The 22119-nt window shown below is 42.6% G+C and overlaps 1 protein-coding gene across 4 annotated transcripts in view; it reads left to right on the top strand.

Annotated features, from left to right (window-relative positions):
• Positions 1–22119, top strand: part of PAX5 (paired box 5) — a 547862-nt gene that overhangs the window by 502108 nt on the left and 23635 nt on the right. For all 4 annotated transcript variants that reach the window (XM_086961679.1, XM_086961678.1, XM_086961677.1 and 1 more), the window contains one exon: positions 16326–16412. In XM_086961679.1, the coding sequence (XP_086817805.1) occupies positions 16326–16412 (87 nt within the window). The remainder of the gene's footprint in view (positions 1–16325; positions 16413–22119) is intronic.

Raw genomic sequence — 22119 nt, 5'->3', positions numbered from 1 at the left:
ACCCGAGTACCAATAAATTGGGATGCAGTAATATCTGTGATTTACTCTTCTTAGAGGGGCGATATCTGCAATAGAAAGCTCAATATAAAGACAGTACCAAATATGGCATAATACAAGTCGTTGTACATGCTACCATTATTGGCAAAACCATTCGTAATAAACATTTCTCCATGAAGGGTGGGAAGGAGATACACATTGAGGCAGCAGTAAGAAACAGCAGGGTCACAGAAATGTATTATTATGTTACTCTGATCTGCAGCTCATTGGATGACTGTGTTTATTTATTTAGAAGGGGTGGCGCGACATTTCTTCCATGTAGAGCTGCTGCTCCAAAATTTCCTGCGAGTTCTATTGTAGTTAGTAATGTCATGTACTTTGCCAGTAATGAAAAGGTAGGGTACCAGAAATCCAAATATTGTCTGACATAACCATCATGTTCTAAATATTGATTACAAAAATATTGACCCGCTGGCGTTAATATTAGAAAACGCCCACCAATCAGTTCAACATTTTAATAAATGGTATTTAGGACCCAATATTTCTATTGCACAGTATTTTTGCTACCTTTATTCTGACATACAATTAAATAACGTTAATTCAATCTAATGTATTGTTTTTTTAAAGCAATAGGGTGATCAGATGATGCTTTGGAGCACTGATTAGTTAAAGGTGGATTGGGAAGGACCAAAGGAAGTGTCTTACAGACATTCTAAACTAAAAACCTCCAATTCCGCATTGTACTTTAGGTTTTAAGATTCTCAAAATAGGTGACTTTGTTTTTTAAGTGAAATATTTGATGTTAGTTTTATGCAGTTGTTACCATTACAAACAAAAATATGCTGTTTGAGGTTCTTGTAATTTCCCCTCATGGATCGTGACACCCCCTCCACATCAGTGGCTCAAGGAAGGGTTCTAGAGTACATGCCTGTGATGTACTTATATTTCTAGCAATCTGTCACGAGGTAAAGGGTTGGATCCAGGTCTCAATTTCAAAGTCGGATTCAGGGGCATTGTAACCCCCCCCACCCCCACCCTCACCCCTTCACTTTATCAGCTACAGCAGGGGTGGGGTTCTTTATGGGGCTTTTATCTGCAACTTGACAGGTAAACACTTTTAATTATCTCTAAGAAAGAAAGGAAGATAGTCTGTTGGGAAACAGCGTTCACAACGCTGCCATTGCATCGCGTTCCTTTTACAATGTGGTCGTTACAACGACCGCGTTGGTAGAAGGTGATGCCTTTACATCACAAGTCATTCGATCGACTTGCTGTAGGGGGCGCTCTGTCTAAGGAATAGTATAATTTACTATTCCAATACCTTCCCTACTGTTGTGCAGGCTGGAGTTGGAATAGTAAATTATACTTTTCCTAAGTCCAGCACGCCCCCTACAGCAAGTCCATCTAATGACTTGCGATGTAAAGGTATTGTGTTCTAACAACCTGGTCGTTGTAATGACTGCGTTGTAATAGAACGCGATGTAATAGCATGCAATGTAACTTGCTATATTCTAGTCTGTTAGAAAAGGGAAAGGAGGATGGACGAGTGTATGCATGAGTAAGTGAAAGGATGTATGTGTGGGTAAAAGGGATGAATAGACTGATTCTTGGATGGACTCGACACGGGAGCTCTTCTAGGGAGGCTCAGGCTCACCTGCCTTGCTTTCTTGGTGTCATCAGCACTTGGATTCAAATTGGGGGGTATTTTAATTTTCTGGCTACTCCCCTGGTCGGATTTAACTGAAGTTGTAGTGTGAATTCGACAGAAACTGACTACCCATACTTTTTTTTACTTCTCAGCTTGTAAAAGTAACTAAAACAGAGTTAGATGTTTTTCCTGTGGCACAAGCCAAACAAGTAAAGTACAATTCTGCAACTGTGTACACCACAACCATATATACAGCTAATTGTGCAGGAATTTAAGCGTATTCTAAGCATTCCCCTCTATGATCACGTAAGGGCATTGGAGCAGAAAATACTCTGGATAATTTGCCCAAAGCACATAATTTGGAAAAGGAAGGACTCCATAATTAACACTCAGGTGAATTGGTGTTACAATCAAAAACTTAATTATTGGACCGTAGTTCCAAACGACATTTTCATGTCTGAAAATGCCAAAAAAGCTTCACGGAGCCAGTCAGACACTACTTCAAATAAATTTTTCAGTAAAGTCCAGAGTAATTTATGGCCATTTTAGAATTATTTACGAGCATCCCATGAAAAATGGCCACTTCCAGAACTAAATAGGGAATTTAATAAAACCTAAACATAGTTGCGCGTAATCTCATCACGCCTCTGGCGCCAAGTCGCTGCAACAGCTCTACCAGCTACCATACGTCCGGGTCCAGGCCCCTCTACGTCAGAGGATCCTGAGTCACTCAGCTCCACTGGTGTCCCTTTTCTTGTGGCAATATTATGGAGCATGGCACAAGCCACCACTATTTTACAACACTTATTGGGGCTATATTGGAGTGCACCTCCACTTTTATGGAGGCACCGGAATCTGCTTTTCAGGATACCAAATGTCCGTTTGATGGTGCCTCTGGTAGGAATGTGTGCCCTGTTGTACCTGTGTTCACTTGCATTGTTGGGATTGAGGTAGGGAGTCAAGATGAAATCCCGTACTGCATAAGCACTGTCACCTGTGGGTTAGATAAAAATATGTTAGCCTGTGACATGCACATGGTAGTTGGTACTAATGACCCCTATGTCTGAAGGTATTTACCGAGTAGGTATCCCTCGCCAAACTCCCCTCTTGAGAGTCTACGATATATCCCACTGTGTCGGCAGATGAAAGCATCAAGTGTGCTGCCAGTGCACTTTGCTACAATGTCAGTAATGATGTGTTTGGCATCACACACCACCTGAATGTTCAGTGAGTGGTAGCATTTCCGATTTCTAAAGATGTATTCATTGCTTGAGGGGGGGGGGGGATATAGCAACATTTGAGCCATCAATACATCCTATCACGTGTGGGAAATGCGATATTTGATAAAAGTCCTGCTTTGTCTGTGCTATTGCCTGAGGTGTGCTGGGGAAGTAAATGTGATGTTGCATCCTCTGAACCATGGCATCTAGGAAGGAATTTAATAAAACCAAGAGTGGAGAAAATGGCAGTGGGAAAATTAATCTTTAGCAGCTCCTGAAAGTGTTGGGCACACAGGACACACCTCTTCTTGCCTGGAGAGCCCAACACTGCTCTTACCACCAAGTTCATAAACACTATGTCACATGGTTGATCTGGAGGTGGTGTAACTCACAATGCACTATTCAGAGGATGGAAGTGAAACATGGATGCCCACACGTGCAAATAGATCTCCTGGTAGCAAAGTTCAGTGCATGGTTGATCTCAGTGGGTCACAGCTGTCATCTTGAAGATTGAACTTTATTCTGATCCTCACCGCTAATGCCCCGGTTTCTTACCGGTAATCTTCATTACTCCGAGTTCTGGTCTTCCTGGATGCAGTCCTGAGTCCTGCCCTCCCACTGGTCATGGCGGATGACTATTTCCCGTTTTCTTGTGTCTTTTGGCGTGGTATGTTACAGGAAGTGCTTTGTTTGTTCCTCCCTTTTGTGGTGGCTCATAGGTAACGGGGGCCATCTTGGGGGAACCTTTTGAGTTTCAGCTAGATAATTGAAGTATCATGCAATTATCATGCATGAGAACTGCATCCAGGAAGAAAGACGAGGAGGTAATGCGTCTGACCATGGCGGAGAGGTAGTGATAGAATGGAATGAGGTGGAAACACACAGCTTTGCGACTCTGCGACCTTGCTGTGCTTTTAACATAAAAATTAATTCCTCTGAAAGGCATTGTACATTACCTTACGCAACTTCAAAAACAAGAATAAACGCAGAGACAGAATTTGTCACCCGTTAACAGCGAAGCTGTAACAGTGCTCACACTGCAAAACACAGACTGCTTTTACGCATTTAGGTTGCTAAGTGCAGTATTTAGTCATGTTCTTCATGCAGCCAAGCATAACCAAAGCACCTAGATTATGATTGTTATTGGGATTTGCAGAGGAAATTTATGACCCATGGGATTACTTCCACAAAAGGAGATGTTAGAAAGCAAACACAAAGTCATAAGGCAGGTTGGGAGAATTATATTCCTTCAGCAAGGTGTCTGCTGGAGGTGGAGAGTCAAATCAAAACAATTCATTTTATTTTTGATGTGTAAATCATTTGCTTAGACACACAAAGGAAGCAAGTTAATTTCTTCTAAATTAAAAATAGTAGTGTGTTCTTAGTGCAGGGTTAAGTTTCTTTCTGCACCTGAGTTACAGTGTGAGAGTCAATCATTCTATACTTTTTGGAAACCCGACATACAAAGGATATGCATTGTTCAGTCAGTCCTTGACAGCATCATTCAGTGTAGGGCGATGGCATGAACTTCATGTGTAGTAACAGGTTTGTGTCAGGAAGCAAACTTTCAGAATGGCTCCAGTGACAGCCAAGCTGAGTGTGTACACCAGAAGATGTCCACCATGTAAACAAACTGCAAATGTTACAAATCTCCATGTCCCATGGTGATGGCTTTGAAATATATGAAGGATGTGAGTGATACAGCAATACATGCAGAGTAGTGTATCCCTGGCATGGTATCAGACTACTATCTGACATACATATCATGTTCTAAACATTGCTTACAAAAATATCAACCATTGTGAGAATAATAGAACATTTACAGTCAGTGGGACAATATTTATCTATAGTAGAGAAAAACAGTTCTGCTTAATGAGTCCCTAATCTCAATCACCAACAATACGTATTCAAGTATGTTGCTTTTTTACCATATGCTTGGATTTTGAGACGTATTGTTACATTATTGATCAAATGGCTCATTTAAGTGAAATGTGGTGTGTTTTGACCTTTCATAGGCGGAGTTGACCGCATAGACAGAATGATACATTAATCTACACCCACGGATTTATAACCTTTTGTATTTTCAGCTTTCTGCATAGTTGGAATTCACAAATGCTTTCCGGGTTATAGTCTGAGAAAGTTACTAGTTGCTATGTGTATTGTTGGAAAGGAAACCTATTTGTGAATTTGCACTTGCATCAAAGCATAGGCGTTTTTGCATGCATAATTGTACACAAGGTGCTATTGCGAAATGGGAAACATCACCACATTTGAGCAACCGAACCTTTATTTTTTTCCTAAGCAATGGAAATCATTTTTCCTGTTGAGAGCCCTTGACATTAGCAAATCAGTGACCATTTTCAGTGTTGGAGTAGATCAGATGTAAGTTTCTGAATCCTCGAAGTTCCCAAATTCTGCAAGCCATCCCAGCCCTGAAACAATGACGACTTAAGTACTCATGCCCCATATCATGCAACCCTGACTCAATTTAATGCGTAACTAAGGGATGTACGAGTGGAAGGCCACATTTTGTGATTGCTTTCCTCTAATCAACCAGGTCACTTCGAGGTGCAAATTTAATTTTAAAAAAATTGGATTCATTGTGCAAATTGAAGAAGCTGCTCTTCAAGTCATATCTGCAACTGGCCATTAGCAGGTCGGGTGGTTAAAGGTAACTATTGGGACTCCTGGATATCATCACTATTTAGTGGGGACACACAGTGCACTACAGAGGCCTGACAAGAAACCTGAATTACTAGCCCTGGAATCCATGTGATAAAATCCATGAGAACTAATATAGTGTTTAGTCATCAAATGCAGTTTTTACCCTTCTCCGTCCGGCACCATTGGTCTCTCCTCCACGCACTCACTGTCACTAAAGCTCGCAGTTGCACTTTATTCCTTCCCCTTCTTCCAGTCTTTCTTTCTTATTTTGTATGGCCTGTGCATCTATCAACTTGGATTTGTTGAGCCGACTAATCACCTGTGAGGATTTTTCAGGCGCTGGGTTCTTGCTGGGAACAGTCAAAGAACCAGGTCTTGAGTGCTTTTCTGAATTCAGGGAGAGAGGATGACGTTCGGAGATGCAAGTCATTCCAGGACTTGGCGGCAAGGTAGTAGAAGGAGTGTCCTCCACCGTTGCTTTGGCGGATATAGAAAGTTTGAGCAAGGGTGAGGGAAGCGGGGCTAGAGCGCAGGTGTCTGGAAGTGTAGTGGTAGTAAAGGCACTGGTTGATGTATGGTGGTCCTTGGCCATGGAGGGGCTGCTGTCTCCCCGCGGTTGAGGAGGGACCTGATGTGGTCAGTGGTGGCGATCTATGCAGTCTCGGTACAGTGCTGCACTCTGTATATGCAAAGTGGGTAAGGTCAAGGGAGTAAGTAACATTGTCGCTGAGCTGATGGTGCTCTGTGATTCCTGGATCACCAGAGTGGTTTCTAGAGCAAGAGCAGCCTCAGCAGCCAAGCATAAAGAATAGATAACTTGGCTCCTCACCCTGTCAGGTACCAAAGTTTCCTCAAGAGATGGCCTTCGGAATTTTTATGAGAGGAATATGTATGCCTGTGCATGTGTGTGTTTGCACACATCTGTGTGTGCTCATGCTTCAATGTCACTGGGTGAGTGCGTGCACGTAACTTTGACAATATGAAATGTAGAGATGATTAAAGGATAGAAACAAATGAAAGGATATGAATAAAAGCAACAGACAAATACAATGGCGAATCATATTCCTACTCTTGTTCACGCAAGAGAATGGATGGCTCGAAAAGCAGCCTCCATTGTCTTTCGTGTGTTAGGGAAACAGATGGTCTCAAAGTGATGTGCCTTTGTAAGCTGTTAGATTTTACTTGCGAATGAAATGTAACCTTACAAGTAGCCTGTAATTCAGTAATCTGTTACATTTTTAGGGGTTTTATTTCTTAAAAATACTATTTATAAAATATGCACATATCTATGCTAAAGTATTTTTCATTTCATTAGTTTTCTTAAGTTACATTTTCTGGATGTGTGATGGTGAAGCATAACTTGGAACAGAAAGTTACAGAAACGTGCTTTGTGGAAAAAATGCCACAGTTAAGCTGGGTCATTCTGGACTGCACTGATGTCTGCTAAATTAGCAACTGGCCTTTCTCTGGTATAGTGCCTACTCTGTCTTGTTTAGTGGGTGCTTTCTTAGATCTCACAGTTGCCCAGTGCTTTAAATAGAAATATAAAAGTACTGGTATTGTACTGCAATCAATCAAGTGTCTTGTAAAGCATAAAGCATACCTACTCACCCGTAAGGGGCAGAAGGCGCTGGGTGAGGGCACTGCTGAAGCATAGAGGGCACTGCACTTCAGTTGATGAGCCAGGTCTTGAGCTCCTTCCTGAATTGAGACAGTGACTGTGACTGTCTGATGTGGAGAGGCAGGGTGTTCCAGGTCTTTTCTGCAAGGTAGGAGAAGGGTCTTCCTCCAGCCGTGGTCTTGCAGATACGTGGAACGGTTGCCAAGGCCAGTTGGGCGGAGCAGAGGTTTCTGGTGGGTGTGTTGAATGAGAGGCGGTGGTTGAGGTACGCAGGTCCAACATGTGTGGGGCTTTGTAGGCATGTGTGAGGAGCTTGAAGGTGATTCTTTGTTGACTGGGAGCCAGTGGAGGTCTCTCAGGTGACCAGTGATGTGCCTGTGGCATGGGATGTTCAGGCAGAGGTATTCTGGATGTTCTGCAGTATCTTGGGTTTCTGGGTGATGTTGGTGTAGGGTGCGTTACCGTAGTTGAGTCTGCTGCTGATGAGCACATGGGTGAACGTCTTTCTGGACTCAGTGGGGATCTACGTGAAGATCTGTCGAAGTAGGCGTAGCGTGTGGAAGCAGGATGATGAGATGCCATTAATCTGGCAGTTCATGGTGAGCAAAAATTCCAGGATGATGCCGAGGTTTTGTGTGTGGTCTGTGGGTGTGGGGAGTTGGGTCCCAGGGCTGGGGTCCATCCACCAGGAGCCATCCCAGGTGGAAGGGAAGGAGCCCAGGATGAGTACTTCGGTCTTCTCTGAGTTGAGCTTGAGGCATGTGTCCTTCATCTAGGTGGCGACAGTCTTCATTCCGTTGTGGAAGTTGCTCTTGATGAGTGAGAGAATCAGCTGGGTGTCGTCTGCGCAAGAGATGATGTTGTGTACGTGGATCCTGATGATGGCTGCAAGCGGGGCCATTTAGATGTTGAAGTGAGTGGGGCTCAGGGAAGAGTCCTGGGGCACCCCGCAGTTGATCTCTGTGGGTTCAGAGTGAAAAGGTGGTAGTCTGACACACTGCATTCGGACAGTGAGGAGGGAGCAGATCCATTCCAGGGCATTGCTGTGGATGCTGGCATCGTGGAGTCTTGTGCATTGGGTGCGATGGGAGACAGTATTGATAGCAGCCGAGATGTCCAGGAGGATGAAGGCTACAGTTTTGCCTCAATCGAGGAGGGTGTGGACATTGTCTGTGGTGGCAAGGAGGGCAGTCTCGGTGCTGTGGTTGCTTCGGAAGCCGGATTGGGAGAGGTCCAAGATGTGGTTTGCATTGATGAACTCTGAAAGTTGGGTGTTGAGGGCCTTCTCAACGACCTTTGCTGGAAAGGGTAGCAGAGATGGGTCTGAAGTTCTTGAGGTCCATCAGGTTGGCAGAGGGTTTCTTCAGCGGGGGGTTGTAAAGTACTGGGGCACACTGTCCAGAGTACCCATTTGCTCCTGAGAAGTGCTGGTACTCTTCCATTAAATATATTGAAGGAGTGTCCAGAACTGCGGGCACTCTAATTTTCAAATTAAAGTCTTGCAAATACCCTGTACAGGGCAGTGCCTGACCATTGAAAGCACTGCAGATGCCCTCATTCATTCAGATCTTTATCCCATTCCATTCCTTCTGTATAAGTCCTAGTAAGAAAGGTCTCTTACTTTGTTAACTTCAGCTTGATCTTCCTACTCCCCATTTGATCCCCCTATGGAGTTTCTGTCTATCGGACTACCGAGTTCAGGTTACTGATTTCTGCGCACTTCTTTAAAATACCTCTTAGTAACAATTTTACTTTCATATTTCTTTATTGTTTTCCATTTGTAACCTACCAGTGACCAGCAGAAACACAACTTGCCCAATCACCACAATAAATTAAGACACTAAAAGAGTGAACAGCACTAATCACCAATTTAGCACTGATCATGCTTTTCCTGCTAACCAGTGCTCACTTTGAAAAAGGTGGGTAGGAAGGTGAGAAAAGAAGCCTGGCCACACATTTCTAAGCTGCACGTCCTAAAATAGTCACTCTGGTATCAAAGACAGACATATCTCTGCCCCAACCATCTTAACTCTAGAGGACCTTTTAGAGAAGTCTTCAATATCTTACGAATGAAACTTTCGTTAGGACAATTTTTTTTAAAGGGAAAGTGGTCATGACGCTCCGGATTGTCATGCTGAGGAAACTAAAAAAGTGATGGATGGATGGATTGCTTGAATGAATCTCAGCCACTGGTAATTACTCTGAGAAGCATTCCAATACATCGCTGTTTTACCCGCCATGCCACCTCAGACAAGGAACGGGGCCTGTATGCTAATTAGTTTTGGTCCTGGTTCAATAAGAACAGCGCAACTTGAACTACCACTCCATTTCACTATTGAAAAGGAATACAATCAACCCCAGGCCAGTTGCTGCCTATTTGGTATTCATCAGTAGGGCGCAGCTGGAGTTGTATAGCCCAGTGAGGACAAGGCCTGCACCAGACCATACTTTCGTACTTAGGCCATCACAAGGAGGAGAAAAAAAGTGATTGGTGGATTGCTTGATTTGTTTCCTGCTCTGAGGGGATCTGGTATTGGCATTTTGAGCTGGACTATTCCTTTTGAAGCAGGACCAGGGCTGATTTGCATCTGGCTGGGTCTTGCATGAGATGGGTTGGTGAGCAAACAATTATAGACTGGTATGCGTCCCAGAGTAGTTAACAAATAGTCACAGCTTTGCAGATGAGCACACATTGTGATTGTATGTGCCTTATGATTTCTCTAACATTCCATTGTAGACCTCAGCTGTGAATACCTATTTGAAAATTCAATGTACAAAATGTATTCATATCACGTTGTTACTTGAACACAAAATACCTTAAAAAAAACAAGAGACAAGAGACTTTTGGCAAAATATTAACAGTTTGTTTAGTTAAACATAGTGACCAGGAGAACAGTTACAGGCACAGGGTCAGAGAACTGTCTCAATTTACAATAGACCTGTGGCCTTCTTTTATACAGTTCATCATAGGTGATAAAGGTTTCTGGTGATCCATATATATTGAGGAATGTAGGTTGCTGCCTTTGGAGTCATACATTAATTGTCTAATGTTAAATACAGGTGGGCCTCAACCTTGCGTGGACACATTGCTTCCAGTAGGTATTGTGTCCAGATGTCCGGCATAGGGAGTGTGTGATCACTGTGTGTGCCTTGTCCTGATTGGCTATATGTTCCTGACTCATGTGCCATCTGAATTTATAGTGTTTTAGGAGCGCGCATACCCCATCCCATCATATGTGATTTATTGGAGCCAATCTCCCTTGACCACTGAAATGTTGCTGCTCCTGTCTAAGGGATTGATGTAAGGTTTCCTGTGTGTGCATTTGTCTGATGGCTGTAGCCTATCAATAAGTAACCCCGGGGCTAGGTCTCAGGGCTTGTCTGACTACATATTTGCGAGTCAGGGTTGCTGTGGAGTTCACAACTGGCGATTTTGTTAAAAGGATGTGATTTCGTTCGCATAAATGAAGTATCGTTTTCCAAATTAGGATTGACTTTTTCTATATTAACAGCGTCCACTAACACATATACATTTGAAGATATATATTTTTCATTGACAAAATTTTTTAAGGAGAAAATCCATGGCATATAAATCTCTTATGGTATATAATTAAAGAAATTAAAAATATTGTACTAAAAACCTCTGGTACAGGTAAGAGTTAATCATATGAGGTAATTTCAAGCAACACTATCAAGAGAATGGCACTCATTGGTCATTATTGACTGGTGGGGGGAGTCAGAGGGCCCTACTCCACACCAGTGGCGGCTCACCGAGGGAGTGTTGCGGGGCAGTGGGGTGGTGGTGCGCGGCAGGAGAGGGACAGAGTTGGGGGGTGGGGGATTTAGTGGACGTAAATAAATAAATAAAACAATTTACATTGCGCGCTGCAGCGCGCTATGAAATGCGCATGCGCAGTTCTCTCAAGAAGTACCCATATGTCGAGGAAGAGGAGGAAGGCAGCCCGGTGACGCCGCAGTAAACAGGTAAGTGGTTTTACTTTTTTCAAATTACTTGTAACTTATATCTTAATAGGGGTGGAGGCAGGCGGCGTAGCGGAGCTCCACAGAGTTCGTTTCCAACTCCGTGGCCCTCCGCGTAGCCCCACTATGTGGACTACGCCCAGGGTTAATTTAAATATAATGATAAAATGTCTTTAACACTATGGGGCTCATTACAATAGCAGTGGGACCGCCACCGACTGCCCGTTGTTGGTGGTCCCACCGCCATTAATTGAAGCAGTCCGACCGCTGGATTCTGTTCCGGTGGTTGGACCTCATCGCTGTAGGGACCGACCGCTACTTTTCCGACGGGTTCAAGGAGCCCGTCGGGCTGCTGTTGGACCATTATCCCTGCAATAGGGGAATTGTCATAGGGATTATGATGTCCGTTTCCCTCGGCCTGTACATGGCGGTTCAACTGCCATGTTCAGGCAGACAGTAAGGACATTGGGGGCCCCTAGCAGTGCCCCCGTTCCTGGTTGGCCTCCGCCATGGGGCCAGAAGGGCAGATGCGGGGCCCTCCCAAACATCCATGGACCCTGTGAGACACGTTGCATGGATATCTGAAACATGCCTATTTCTCTTGTGGCTTGTGCTGCAAACCTTTTCCGGGCCGCTGCACAAGCCACAATACAAATAGGTATGTTTCCGACCACCTGAATGGCAGTCGGATCATAATTAGGCAGGTGGATTTGCCACTACAAGTTGGCCGGTATCTATCCTGCAATGATGGCAGCCGGACACTTGTCCGACTGCCATCATAATAAGGCCCTATATTTTTCTTGTTTACAAACATGTATCTCTCTACACCATATAAATGACTACATACAAAGGTAATTAATTAATAATTTTTTTTAAATACGTAACTGTAAATCAGCAATTTTTAAAGGCTGGAAACAACTTAAATATAGAATGCAAACACCTAGAAGTGAATGTTTGAGGCAGGATTCATTTATTTCAGGAATTTATAGAAGCAGAGATGAGACCCACTTTACCTATTCAGCCTTTTGCACTGGAAGATGAATTAATCTAATTGTACCTAATCCATTTGCATGTGTCCCAATTAGGGCACATTCCGTGAGTCAGGTATTATTGAAACCCTATGAGAGTCTCAAGCTCCTTTTGGGGAAATATGGCGTAGTGATATGTGGGTTCATATGGTGTGTCTGTGACTATCCTGGGTATATATAGATTGGCTAGTAGCCATCAGCTATCTGATTTACCTTACGGGTTATGGCAAGGGATAGTGATTATGATGACGAGGATTATAATTGTTATTGTAATTGCATTTATATAGTGCTTAGTACACTGGACAGGTGTTGAAGCACTTTATGGCAAGTAGAACGCTACTCAGGAACCCAAAAGGATTAGTGGTGAATTAGTAAAGGGAAATATGAAATTAATTTGAGTGGTGAACATGTGAATCTGGTATTTGGATTGAAAAAGGATAATGGAAGGATAGAAGAGGGAAGGTCTAGAAAGTGTTTATTTGGAGATTCTAGGAACAGGATGATGTATGGGATGACATACAGCATTGTATAAACAACTAGCACAAAAAAAACATTTTGACAACAGGAAATGTGTCAAGAATGTCCACGTGAATGTGAATGATAGGTTTTGATTTAAAAAAAAAACATTCAGGGTAAATAAAGGAGAATCTAAGGTTTCTTTACCTGTGAACATACTTAAATTGAGTAGAGCGTCAGTGTTTATGGAAAGCAGTGCTTAATGTGAGCCGGTGGTTTCCGGTACTCAGCACCGGCACTAAATTTTCAATACCGTAGCTTGTGACAGTCTGCCACAAGATGACCATAACAAAATTCGATTATTCATTTAATATACATTAAAAATAATTATTACCTGCCCCCGGAGCCATTTTATAGATTTGGGGGCTTAGAATTGTCACACTTGTCGGAGTGTGATGGTTGGTAGATGTGTTGTTACTATCATTGGCAGCATGGCAGGGGCAATGAGTGGTGCAAGCTGCATTAGCCCCTGACGAGAGCCCTGGCACTTATTTTTTTTTACTAATTAAGCACTGTTGGAAGGAAGTGGATGGTGGAAAAGAAAAAGTGTGGTTCCAATATCTATTTTACAAGCAGATATTTTTCGGCACATGTACTCTAAGACAGATAACGGAAATTCTGAAAATTCTATGTTGTCCACGGATGTTGTAAATGATAATTATTCGTCACCCTGTGTACAGACTACCAGGCAGTTCAATTCTCAAATCAGCAAAAACAGTTCTTCAAGCAGGGCTTTTATGAATGGAAATGGTAATGGCAGTGATGTTAATCCTACTACCAATGTGGCTGGTGACAAACATGGTGGTTTGTTTCCCAGGTCTACTGAGAAGTTGTGCGTTGACAACAATCCTGATGAATGTGGTGATGGGTTGGGTAGGGAAAATGTTATAGTGGAAACAACTATACAGAAACCTGTACACACATACTTCTCATATGATTAAATTACCCTCCAAATTGTGTGATTACATTATGTCTTAAATCTTATTTTTGGTTAAGGAAAGGGAGTGATATAAGGAAATGAGGTGATGTAGTATGTGGCATGTGTATGTGTATTTGCAGAAGTACAATATGCTTTCCATATATTGTTGCCTATGTCATATGCATTCCTTCTTGGAGCCATGATGACGTCGTGTTGTATTGGGTCTGGAACTTCAGTCTTTTGTCAGTTAGCAGCTATTCTTTAGAACTGTTGGTGGTTGATGCAGTTGTGGGTCCTTTTCATTAAACGATTATTCATCTAACTTCATCATGGCTCCCGCTCATCTTTGAACTGCCTGTGTGGATTGCGTGGCCTCTGTGAACTGGCTAGTATACTTCTAAAAAGACCAAAAACTGAGTGGACAGAACAGGCCTGAATTTTTAAATGATAAGATAAGGAGCGAGGTCTGTATTATTTTCTAATGAAAATAGTATTTCACTAGCCTCTGATATCTAAAGCAAGATGTTCCAAAGATAGGCAACTAAATAGGAAAAGTCATTTGAACATAGAGAAATTGACGAAATGCTGGTACCTTTGCTAGATCTGCGCATTAAGGACAACAAAGACAGGTAGGTGAGGAATCCATGTCCTGGCAGATGGAAAGACATTTAGAGATTACACTTTTTGGTGCTGGGACTTAGTGAAGGATAATCACATGGTTAGAGAGGTGATCATAATGTAAACGTCCAATAACTGGGATGTACTCCTGTATTTTGTCTGAGTTGAAGCTTGGCCAGGGTGTATTTAGGGAAAGTCAAAACATAATGTTACCACAATCTAAATGAGAGAGTATGGACAGACATTGGTTGGGGTATAGCTCAGGTGATGGGTTTAGTGTTGCGGTTATGTTTAGAGCTAAGGTTATAACAAGAATAGGATTAATGATAGATTAAATAAAATGAGGTCAGGTTGCATTGGAAGGTAGGTATAAAGAGATGGCTTGGGATTTGGAAACAATTTAGTTAGAGAGTAGGGGTGAGTATAGGGTTTCAGATTAATTTAATGGTTGGACACAACAATTGGATTGCTTTAGTCTCCCAGGGCCAGATTAACAAAGATAAATGTCCACTTTTGTGTAAGTTTACAATTGTTCACCATTCACAAAGAGATTTGTGTGTAGTATCTTTACGAGCGTGGAGTACCAATGCATAAAAAGTAGGTATTTTTATGTGCACAGACTGCGCACTCGTAAAGATACCACTCTTAAATCCCTTAGTGAATAGTAAACAATACTAAGCGTACACAAAAGTGTAAATTTACCTTTATGAATCAGGCCCCCAGTGTTTAAATAATAGGCAAAACCAAGATTTTACAAAATGTTCCTGAAAAAAACTGGCCAATATTTTTGGAAAGCCAATAATAAGATATTTTAATTACTCCTATATTTTTTATCCAGCTGTGTATCTGCAGTTATGGACTGCTCTCCAAACGCCATGAATGGACAAGGCAAAGTTTACATTCCATTTAAAAAAATGTACTTTCTATTATGGAGGGCACTTGCACTTTTCAGAGCAGGGTGCACTCTATTTTGTCTAGAAATTGTGAGCGCCACCTCATTGGATCTCCAGACACTCTCAGGCACAAGTCTCGTACAAGGCTGCATGTGTGCGTGCCTCTGCCGAGGGTTGGATTGGGATTCAAAATCGGCCCGGGCACGCTAAAAAAAGTGACCCACATTTGCATATTGCCTTTCACCAAAACACTGCTTCGGCAAAATTGTATTTAAAAAAAAAAAGGGGGAGGAAGATACAATTAAATGCAGGGATTTATTTACACTGGTGACTGTAAACAAGTCAGGCCACTTCTGCTCAGGCCCCCTGCCCCGCTCGGTATGCATACATTAATGGGCCGGCCCTGCGAGAGAAAGAAAGTGACACCTCTGCCTGTTGCTAAACATGAGGTAAATGAGCGCCCATCTGCCTCCAGAAAGGCCACTCAGACACCCACTGGCTATATCCGAACAACAGCGACACCGCCCAATTCTGCACCCCCTGACTGCTCCAAAAAGCAGCCCACAGTTGGAACTCGGCACTGGCCCCTGGTCATTGCCCGAGTGCCCGCGCTACCAATCCGACGCTGCCTCTGCCATATGGAATTTCTTCTTTTTAACTAAGAAAGCATGTCAGCAATAAACGCGTTATTTAAACTGTGTGACATGGTTGCAGCTGTAACCTCATCCTCACGGACATCATGTAGGGGTCGCCAAGGGGGGTGGGAGATGAGGTGAACACTGTTCGTCTCCTCCTGCGCGAGTGCAAACACTGCCAATGCAACTTAATCTTTGCCAGCCTCAAGAATTGCAAAGATTCAAACGATTAAATATTTTTTCCAGAGGTTCCAGGGAAACAGAACTTCACATACCATATTTTGACTTTAAATGAGTACGATGCTGGGTAAATTGCACTACCGTTTATCTCTGTTTTCATCTTTACACAAGCCAGAAAACTGCTCAGGGCGTGCAAACCATTTTCTTCACTTTTTGGTCAATGGTCATTACTGTATCTTCGACTTCGATTATCATTTTTTACAGTTCTCCTAAAATTCTGATCTGAATATTAAATAAAAACTATGCCAACAGTTAGACTGACCAACCCGATGCCTCCTTGTATTCTAATACTTCTCTTTGACACTGCCTAACCTTCTGCTTATCTGTTCCCTCCATTAAATGCAGGTGGTGATTTCTCCGGAAGTCCGTACAGCCACCCTCAGTATTCAACATACAACGATTCTTGGAGATTTCCCAACCCCGGGCTGCTTGGTAAGCATCTCCTGTTCTACTTTCTATCCCCACCACACTTGGCATCTGAGATGGAATGATAACGTAATGAAAAAACTACATTTATCCCATACTTATGGAAGGTTGATCACTCTTTGCTATTTGCTTTTGGCCGTGGACTTTGTGCTGCTGCTGAAGTTGTAAATGCCTTGCTTGTGTGCAGCATAAGAATGTATGTTAGCCCGCTTTGCAGGGACTCCACTGTTTGCATGTCAGGGAACTGAGGTACAGGCAGATGAATTGATTGCTCCAGATCATTTATTGTGGCCAAGGGGGACTAAGTGGAGCTTAGGTCCTCTGGCTCAATCACTTAGTTGGTCTTTGTTTGTTTCTTTTGTTTGGTTCTTTAGAGGAGTGGCCTGATACTGCAGGATTTCATTTTAGCACTGAAGAATTAACAGTGGATGCTAAAGGAAAGTACATTTCTGATGGGGGGATGGGCAGTGTGAGTGTGGGGGTGTGTGTGTGTGTGTGTGTGTGTGTGTACACCACACCTTCTTTTGGTTGTATAATGCACAATGGGTCCCCAGGGCAGAACTGTAGGTAAAAGCAGATCACAAATTTGCCACATTGGATCCAAGCATGTGGAACTCCTTACCTCTTAACAACATAAGCAAGCCATCACTGCTGAATTTCAGAAAACTGTTGAGACAGTCCAGTTGTCTTGTCTCACTAATCTGACTGTAAATGTCTTGTTCGATATTTCCATATTGTTTATTTGGCTTTTGGGCACCTGGAGATATCTGTTAGAAATGTGTGACCTGTAAATAAAACTGGTAATTGGTTTTCGGCAAGGTGACCGTTGATACATTCCCAAATGTACCAACCAACATGTTGGAATAACCTTCTAAAAAGACAATCCCTGTAATTGTGCTCTCAGTTTAGCCTGTGGTATGTTGTTTTCAAAGCACTCAAAGTAATATTGAGATCTTGATAGCTATTTGTTCATATTAGGCCAATGTGGTAGCAGCATCTGGTAGTCATACAATGATTTTACAGAGAGCCTTTCATTTGCCGCCCATATTTCTGGTACTAGACTATTGACAGCTATGCATTGCTAATACACTCTTATTAAGAATGAACAGAAGCTCAGTGATGAGGATCTGTGTTAGGGTTTGAAATAACAAATATGTTGTGGGACTGCTTTCCTGTAGTTACGATGGGTCATCAGTCCAATTGTCACACAGATGAAACACTAATGGAGATGTATTGTGATTCTTGAAATACATACCGTCAGCTTGTCCTTAATTGTCCCTAATTGTCTGTGACTAAAGTACAGACTTGGGTGGTGGACATATAAGAAAGGTTATATAGCAAGATGGTTGCCTTTCTAATTGTTCCTGTGGCATCAGAAAGTAAGAATAGTGGATGTTTTGGGTTCTGATTGGTAGGCATGGAAAACCATATAAGGACTGGTGTGTGCTCAATGTAGGTGTCTTGTGCAAAACACTTGCTTAGCGATCACTTACCAACACAGCCATTGTCAAAGCCCACTAGTGATGAAGCAGCTGGGAGTTATTTATTATTGTTTGACCACACTTGAATGAGAGATTTTATTTTCTCATTCGCTCACAGTCACATTTGGGAAGGACTTTGAGGGGTAGCACCATCACAATCCTTACCAGGCTTAGTACCAGTTTTACACGTAGCATTGAGGGATTAGCAACTGTTGTGCTGAAATCTCCCTGTGTGAACTGTTTGCAAGGATCTCTGGGGTCCATAGATCCCATCCACTTAGATCTCTTCACAGAGTTGACACAGCTGATCATGCTAACATGAGCAACAGTTTGCCAGAGATAGGCCTTTCAGCTGAGTCTGCCCTTGCATGTTTCTCTACATATTTGACAGTTCAAATGTATTCATTACAAATGGCGCCTTTCAGATCCAAGGTAACTCAGATGAAATGTGGAGTCCTCCAGAGCTGCTTATTTTCATTTGACATTTATGACTTTTGATCCTTCTTATTAATTTATTTGACTTGGACTATATGGCATAAACTGATGACACACAGTTTATGTTTCACTTCGACTGGCCCTACAGAAGTGGTTCAGGAATTTATTAAGCCCTGGCTTGCTTCTATCCAAACCTGAATGAGTAAAAAGTTGTTGGAATTGAATCAGAAATTTTGATATGTGTCTCAACACTTTATGGAATACTAATTTCTGGCCTCTAAACTTGAGGTGTCCATGTAATCAGTCAATGCGGTAAAAGACGTAGGGCTTAAAACTGACAAAGACTTGTCCTTGGAGATACAAATTAATGTTGTAATTTCTGCATGATCCTACCAAATTAAACACCTCAGGAACAAAAGGGTCATCCTGTCTGAGCTTCGAGTTATGTAGTGGCATTATACGTCCTTTCCAAGATTGACTATGTCAATGTCTGCTGTCGGGCTATATAGGCATGACAACTAGAGCAGTAAAAGTGAGAATCATGCAACATCGAAGTAATACTACACGATGTAAAAAATCCAGTACAAAGATGAGCAGACGACCTCACTGCAAGCCATTCTCCAGATGACATATGTTGGACAATACTGAAGGGCCACCATTATATGAACAAAAACACATTGTTAAAAAAAAAAAACAGAACTGGGTTTTCCGCTTATCAACACACATCAGTGGTCTCAATGATAAAATTGCTCGGAGTGAATTGAACAACTAATACTCCTTCCCTCTTTACATGAGACATTCACCTTGATGCATACAGCATATATTTTCCATTACATACACTAAGAAGGCACCAACGACATCCTATTTGGTACCCTCCTGCTGTTGAAAACTCATTTAGTGACATCACACACATCCCAGCTAACTTCAGCAATTCCACCAGGGTGCCCCCCTGCATGTAATAATACTCGACAGTCCACAACCAGCTACGTTGATGGTCTGTGGATGCCTAAAATTCATGATTTCGACGCTAAAGAAACATCATGGACTTAAATTGTGTGTGACAGAAATAAAAAGTGACTTCTTGTGAGAGTTTTCAGTGCCACCCCATTCGCTTGACACTGGATCGGTACCCATGGAGGCCAAAAATACAATTCATATTGAGCGATATTCATCTGGGTGCAACGAATTGCCAGTTGCGCTGCACACTCCAATCCAAGACGTGAAGAGTGTGTATCACTTAAAGGTGAATTCTGTTGGGCAAACTATCCAAAGCACGATCAAAATAGACAATGGAGTAAACACAAGGTAATATAATAATAGATTTGTGGCACGATGTTTCCTTCCCTACAGTAGATGGTGGCATCCCTGTGCTTAACAGCTCCCATATTCAGTGAAGGTTGTTTTCAACAATTATAGCTCGCTGCGCTGATTCCACCATTAATTTGCCCTTTTACTTTCGCTCCATGGATATCCAATGCAGACCCCAATTTGTGACTGTTTATCAAAGTCAACTCTGCAGCGAAGAACACACGTGGCACGTTTTAAAGCCACTTTCGAATACGAGCTCACTTTGACCTTGCACAACATAATTGGGTCTCTTCTGCATAATTTGTGTGGATGAGATAAGTACCAAAAAAAATCCCAATTAATTGTCACGACTCAACTACACGTATATATTGCCATAGTGACAAACCTGCTACATGTGGCTCCCTTTTAGAGAAAGGATTCTGATTCGAGTTGGCCTGCACTTATCTTCTGTTATGCAGATAAAATTATTGTACAGTAAATTAACCAGAATTCCCATATCACGAGTCCTGCCCTTTGATAAATCCCACAGGGGATAACAGGGAATCTTGCAATGTAGCAAAGGGCCTTGAAGCATCTGAACAGCTGATAACTCGGGAAGGTTTGAGCCTCTGGCCTCGCCTCGGGAGTGCACTGTGCATGTCAATGCTCTCGCGGGTTGGTACTTGCTGTATGTCAGGTAGATTGAAGCCAAAGCTAGAAGAAGATCCAAAGGGCCAGCTTGACCCTCCCAGTCGGTATTTGGGTCTATGACCAATGACGCGCCAGAACGAGGCGTGAATAACTCCGTCATTTCCTGGAGCAGGGGTTCATGCACTGCTCTTAGGCCCAAGTGCTTCAAATGGATGTCTTCAGAACATGTCCGGCGTTGGATAAAACCAGGCGAACTGCACAGAGGCTTTGGGGCCTGCAAATGAAACGAGGCAGGGAGTATTGGAACAAAAGGCTGTCATTTATCAGGCCTGGACAGGGGACAGCTGTCAATGCCTGGATGGCTCTCAGACTTTCACTTGCAGTGGCCAAAACATATGACACGTGTAATAATCAGATTACAGCAAATTTATAACATTCGACTGGTTTAAACTAATTAGGTACTACAGCATTTCAAATGAAACGTTATTGCATCATAGCGTGAAAAATAACATGTTGTTTAACTTAAGCTTTTTGTTGAGCGTTTATTCTCACAAATAAACGCGGAACATTCTTTACAGATTGTACATCTGAAAGGTATTCATAATTTATGTGTACAAACTGCCAAACCAGCGGCGATTCTGCACATTCTAGGTGCAGTGACATAATTAATGTTTATATGGTATTAAACATATTTATCTGGCACATATAAATAAGGACCTCCGTTTTTTTAATGTTAGCTTTTGTTTGTAGAAGTTGATAGCCACGTGGGAATAGGTTTCACATAGCTATGGAGAAGCCACAAGAATCGTTAATGCGGGGAAGTTCTTTGCTTTTTGTCGACTGTCTTCTATAAATAACACAAACTGAAACAATAAATAAACTTAATTTATTAATTATCGTGTCATCAGTTTACATTTGAGTAAATGATGTTGAATATCGATGACATTAGTTGTGGCTGCCTGTTAAGCCACTGATGCCAGTGTCTGGCCACCTCCAGGCACTAGGGTGAAAATGAAGGCAGACAGAGAAAGAGGGCGTTCTGACAGAGGAAGATGTGGTATTGTAAAGTATAAAGAAAAATGGATGGATAGAATGCTGAACAATGTCAAACATTCACCTCAGTACAGAGATATGGGCCGAAATCCAGGGTATGCCCAGATGTGTGTCCATTGCTCACTTTGCCTCTGGATTCAAGCTAGCCTAGCTGATGAGGGGTGATGCCATGAAACCGGTCCCAAGATGCTTGTTTCTGCTCCAGGGAGGACCTGTCACCTGGCTTGGAAGTTCGGGCTGGACTGTTCCTATGAGGAGCAGGGTCAAGACTGATTTGCATATGGCTGGGTCCAAACTGGGGTGGCTTAGTGAGCAGAAGAACGACGATGGATTCAGCTCAGATCCGTGACTAGAGGTGAGTGTCTGAAAAGTTTCAGCACTCTGTCTGTCATCTTATTGTGTTATATATTGTAAAGTATGTCACCTGCTTCTAAATTTGGGGTTTCTTATGCAATAGACACACCGGCTGAGACCATGGAAGGCACTCCTGGCAGCAAATGGCGAACCAATAAAACCGTAGGAGGAAATCTAGAAGGGTTATGGCGGAGGGCCAGGGCGACTGCAATACTGGACTCTCATGAAGCAAGTGCGATATTGGTCCAAACATCCAATGGAGCTTTGGTGAAGCTCTGCACTGTAGCTTCTAGGTTTGGGCTAGCAGGGTCCATAGGAGAGACTGGATCATTAGAGACCAGTGAAGGGGTGTAAGAAGCATATGAGTGCTGTCCGGAGGAAGAAGTTTCCATTACGTTGGAAGTTCTCGCAGTAGCCTTTTGGTTCATTCAAGTGGGCATCTGGGTTAAGGA

The sequence above is a fragment of the Lissotriton vulgaris genome, chromosome 3_1 (assembly GCF_964263255.1).
Source record: "Lissotriton vulgaris chromosome 3_1, aLisVul1.2, whole genome shotgun sequence".
In the NCBI taxonomy this organism is placed as follows: domain Eukaryota; kingdom Metazoa; phylum Chordata; class Amphibia; order Caudata; family Salamandridae; genus Lissotriton; species Lissotriton vulgaris.
This window is presented reverse-complemented; position numbering and strand designations above follow the sequence as displayed.